Source organism: Cibotium barometz, chromosome 45 (genome assembly GCF_041138505.1).
Source record: "Cibotium barometz isolate CiBa-2024 chromosome 45, ASM4113850v1, whole genome shotgun sequence".
Classification (NCBI taxonomy): Eukaryota; Viridiplantae; Streptophyta; class Polypodiopsida; order Cyatheales; family Cibotiaceae; genus Cibotium; species Cibotium barometz.
Window position 1 is genome coordinate 321,730 of NC_141090.1, and position 5,030 is coordinate 326,759.

General features: G+C 45.0%; 1 protein-coding gene across 1 annotated transcript; it reads left to right on the plus strand.

Moving 5' to 3' along the window:
• Positions 1-1,444: 1,444 nt before the first annotated feature.
• LOC147612288 (glyceraldehyde-3-phosphate dehydrogenase A, chloroplastic-like) lies at positions 1,445-3,446 on the plus strand. The gene is made up of 5 exons (XM_086782899.1): positions 1,445-1,714; positions 1,869-1,979; positions 2,057-2,358; positions 2,444-2,688; positions 2,776-3,446. Exons 1-5 carry the CDS (start codon positions 1,661-1,663, stop codon positions 3,276-3,278), a joined length of 1,215 nt encoding a protein of 404 aa, XP_086639025.1. The 5' UTR covers positions 1,445-1,660; the 3' UTR covers positions 3,279-3,446.
• The last annotated feature ends 1,584 nt before the right edge of the window (positions 3,447-5,030 follow it).

Below are 5,030 nucleotides of genomic sequence, written 5' to 3' on the forward strand. Positions count from 1 at the left end.
GCTATCATTATCTTCACTAGGCTCAATTAGATCCCATAGCCCTTTTCCCATCAATGTGTACATGGTTTTCATTTACCAGTAGGTGTAAAAATTATCCCCATTAAACTTATTTTACTCTAACGTGAGTTTCTCCATCATGTATGATAAGGGGGTCTTACTGATAGTATCGATAGTGTCTATCCCTTTTTTACAATATGCAATGAGAAGGTTGGGAAGGTCTTTTCTCCTGATAATAATTCACAACCAGTGTGTAGACCCAGTACAAGATTGGCAATGAAAAACTCTTCAATTGAGTAATGTAAGTGGATGAGATGAATTTTGATGCAAGAGATGATTTCCCACAACAATGCCTATTTTATAATTTGAACTTTAATTAGTCCAATTTCTATAAATACTACACTAATGATAGTGATTAGTGCTTAATTATAGTGATTAATATGGCTGAACATTGGAGACTCCAACTAAGCTCATTGGTGGAAGCCATGATGGGGCTTTTGGCATTACACTCTTCCTCTTGATGAGGAGCATAGGATTGTCAATGAGTCTAATAACCAGCTCAATCTTGGTGCAAACTTGGTGCAAATCCCTCATAATCGATGATTGGTTTTTTTGTTGCAATTTCTCCTCGGTGAGTGGATGAAATCGATGAGATTCGAGTTGTAGGTGCCTTGTACTATGCTCTAGCCACAGCAAAGAGCTTTTGTCACAATTCGTTGTGTAGAGGCAGAATGGCGCAAAAGACTAGAAATCGGCAGTACAGCGAATGTGCTTGATAGAAGGTGAATTTGATGATTCTATGTGGTGCGAGTGGTTGCATACCAAGGTGGAAGATGTGCCTAAGAGCTCTTGCGTAATGGTCAAGAGGATAGGGAGATTAAAGCTTTACAATCTCAGCCTCTCTTTTAAGTAAAGGATAAGGCTGGGGTTCAGTGAGTAATGCTAACTAATAAACTAAGATTAATGCAAATGATGCTAGAAAGGGTGAATGCTAAGGTGAATGGAGCAAGAGACTTGGCTGTGATACCATGTTGAAACTTGAGGTCCCATGGTGAGGAAAGTGCACTAATCATATATCAACAACATGATTAATTCTAATCTAAACTAGGGAAGATGATACCTAAACACAATCATGATGAATACCCTAAACCAGTTAAGCAACATCAGCACTAAAACTTCAAGTAAGCAAAGTTCTATAAAATATAATATTTACTCAAAATTACACAAACGTTTGGTCTTTTGTAGACATTCATGTGACATTCTTTTGCTCACGCCAAAAAGAAAAAAAATCCACGAGGGACGGACAAGATATTGAGGTCGCTGTGCTACATCGCTAGCCACATAAATTCAGAAATCCTAAAGCCTTAGCAAAACCGAGCCATTCGATGGAGAATCACATCGACGGTGCTTGCAAGCGTGAATAATTTGTGGGGACCTTATCTGTGGGAGGCAATGGATGGTTGTGAAGTCCATGTGGAGACCTGGGCCCAACCTCGAGGGTGAGGCGTGTGTGGTGGGTAATGAGGATGACTGTGTGCCACCTGCCTATATGCTAATTCCTAGCCTCCATTACTTACCTCAGCTGAATTCTTCGCAGCAGCGTCGCCATTAATCGGGTTGAGCGTGAAAAGTTCTGGTTTCCTTGCAGCTGTACAGTGTCGCCATGGCGCCTGCTGCAGCAGCCTCACTTTCCTCATCTGCGATAACCAGTTCACAGGTATTGATAACTGAGCGTAGTGATGGTAACGGCGCAGGAGTTTAAGTTGAACAGTGTGGTGGGAGGTTTCCCTGGTCTGATGTGGATTCCCTGGTCTGAACAGTGTGGTGGGTGGTTTCCCTGGTCTGATGTGGATTTTCTCATGTCGTGTTAGGCTTCCGGTAGAGCCCTCTCCGACTATGCGGGTTTTAGATGCTCCAGCAGCCTTCCCCTTTCGAAGAAGAGCGAGGATTTTGTGTTGAAAGTGGCAACACAAACCGCAGCGGTAAGTAATTTGACGATTTGCTTTTACTCTGAGTTTGGGTGTTTGTGTGTTTCTTACGCCATTTCCCGTCGCTGCAGGCCGGCTCTTCTGGGCAGAAGAGGGCCGTAGCTGAAGCGAAGATCAAAGTGGCTATCAACGGTTTCGGTAGGATTGGCCGGAACTTCATTCGCTGCTGGCACGGGAGGAAGGACTCCCCCTTGGACGTCGTTGTCATCAACGACACTGGAGGTGTGAAGCAGGCTTCTCACCTTCTGAAGTATGACTCCATGCTTGGCACCTTCGACGCCGATGTGAAGGTGGCGAGTGATAACTCCATCTCCGTCGATGGGAAGGTCATCAAGGTGGTGTCTGACAGGAATCCTGTTAATCTTCCCTGGCGGTGGGTATCTTGTTGCGCAGTCGTAAGTCGTCCTTCGTTGCTGGGGATCATGTGTTTCTTACGTTTGAATTCGTGAATTGCACAGGGCTCTGGGAATCGATCTTGTGATAGAGGGAACTGGTGTGTTTGTGGATGCCGATGGTGCAGGGAAGCATATTACTGCAGGAGCTAAGAAGGTGCTGATCACTGCCCCTGGCAAGGGGGCAATTCCTACCTACGTGGTGGGAGTGAATGAGGAGAAGTACAGCCCTGAAGAACCCATTATTAGCAATGCTTCGTGCACCACCAACTGTTTGGCTCCCTTCGTGAAAGTGCTCGATGAGAAATTTGGTGCGTATGGTGTTTTCTGTGACGTAAGCTATTCACGGTCGTGAATTTGACGATGATCGTTGCTGAAATGTGATCTTCCGTACGCAGGCATTATCAAGGGTACCATGACGACTACACACTCTTACACCGGAGATCAGCGTTTGCTGGACGCGAGCCACAGGGATCTGAGGAGAGCGCGGGCGGCTGCACTGAACATTGTGCCCACCTCGACGGGGGCCGCCAAGGCTGTGGCGTTGGTGCTTCCCAATCTCAAGGGCAAGCTGAATGGCATTGCTCTACGGGTTCCCACGCCCAACGTGTCCGTGGTTGACCTGGTTGTGCAAGTGGAGAAGAAGACCTTCGCGGAGGAGGTGAATGCGGCCTTCCGTGAGGCTGCAAGCAAGGACTTGAACGGCATCCTGGCCGTATGCGACGAACCCCTAGTGTCAGTGGATTTCCGCTGCTCGGATGTGTCGTCGACCATCGACTCTTCCCTCACCATGGTCATGGGCGACGATATGGTGAAGGTCGTCGCCTGGTACGACAATGAATGGGGCTACTCCCAGCGCGTTGTCGATCTTGCAGACATCGTTGCTAACAAGTGGAAGTAAAGAGAGCGGGGCATAACGAGTGGAAGTAAAAAGAGTGGAGAGAGGGCATAACGCGCTCATTTTCCCATTGCACGGAGCTGCTTCTTTCATTTTCAAGAGGTTCATGTGTGTGTTCGTTTTACTCTTGTATCAAACTATTCAATGTCAATTGCTCTAAAAATAACTCCCGTGCTTAATGGTGGTAAAATGGGTGTGCTTAATAAATCGTAGCCCCAATAATAACGAAGGTCCAGCCTTAAAAGTAAGGTCGGACTCAAATCACATCAGCAAACAGTGCTACACTTGGCAGTCTGCTTGCTCCGTTTGGCAAACTCGACCTCTCCCTTTGCTCCTTCACCTGCACTCCCCACTCCTCCTCTGCTCCTTAACCTGCACTCCTCCTCTGCTCCTTAACCTGCACTCCTCCAGGCCTGGCTGAACTGAAGCGTCTAAAGAACCATCAGGAATCTTTACTAATGCACTCGTATATAACAGCCAAAACCCTCCACAGCTTGAAAAGAGAAGAATGAAGGAAAATATGAAGTCAAAGAGACTTGAGAGGAGACAGAGAGAGAGAAAGAGACTCGAGGGAGTGGACTCTGAAGGTTGAGAGAGAGAGAGAGAGAGAGAGAGAGAGAGAGAGAGAGAGAAAGGAAGGAAGGAGCAGATCGACTCTGAAGGATGGGAGGGGACTTGAAAGGGGAGAGAGAGAGAGTCTCGAGGGAGTGGACTTTGAAGGTTGAGAGAGAGAGCGCGAGAGAAAGAGAGGGAAGGAAGGAGCACTAATTTTTATTTTGGGAATTAGTGAAGTCGTGGGGACTGTCTGTTTGGCTGTATAGGAGTATAACCTTTTTGGGAAGAAAATTTAGAATTAATAGCTTTAGGGATCTGGAAATCTTTTATGGTGGTGTTAGGTTAGAATATAGCGGGGTCATGACTCTAGTTAGGAGAGATCTTAATCCTAATGTTACAGCTATTCATCCTGAGGAATGAATTTGGTCATTGAGATTATAGTAGATGGTGAAAGAATATGGATTATCAATGTTTAAGAGGCTCATAATCATAAAGTTAGGAGCAATATGTGGAATTGGATTGCTAATTGAAATGCTCATGTTTCTTATTGTGCCAAGGGATTTTAATATGGTAGAAAAAGTAGTTAATAGATGTGGTGGTAGTGTTGTTCTTTTAGGAGGGAAGGAAAAAGGGAAATGGGTAGAGCTTAGAAGAGGGATGGGGCTTAAGGATAGTTGGTATCTAGGTGATTGGAGAGACAAACCGGGGCATACTTATTTTAGTCTTCAATATTTATCTTCCTCCTCAAAAATAGATAGAGTTTTCTTTAGTCAATAGGCCTCATGGGTGCCTCATACTTTGAGAGTGCTAGTGGATTGTAGTTCTAGACTTTCTGATCATCTTCCTTTGAAGTTGAGCTGGTTTTTTTCTGATGGAACTGATATGGATTTGTCTCATTTCCCAACAAGGAATTTGAGAATGAGTAATCTTCTCTTGAAGGACCCCCTCTTTGTAAAATATACAAAAGAAGCTATTAAAAAACTAAAAATGAGAGAGGGATCAGGGCTCCTTGAAGCAATTTGCTAATGAGATGCAAGGGATCATTAGAGCTGTGGGTGAATTGAGGGCTGAGGAAAGGAGAGGTGAGAGAAGAAAGTGAACTGCTTGTTAGAAGATTTGTTGCTGAAAAGGCAATCTATAGGACTAGATGCTGATGACACTGAGCTGTATTTTAAGTGTCAAGCTAGTATTAAAGTTGAG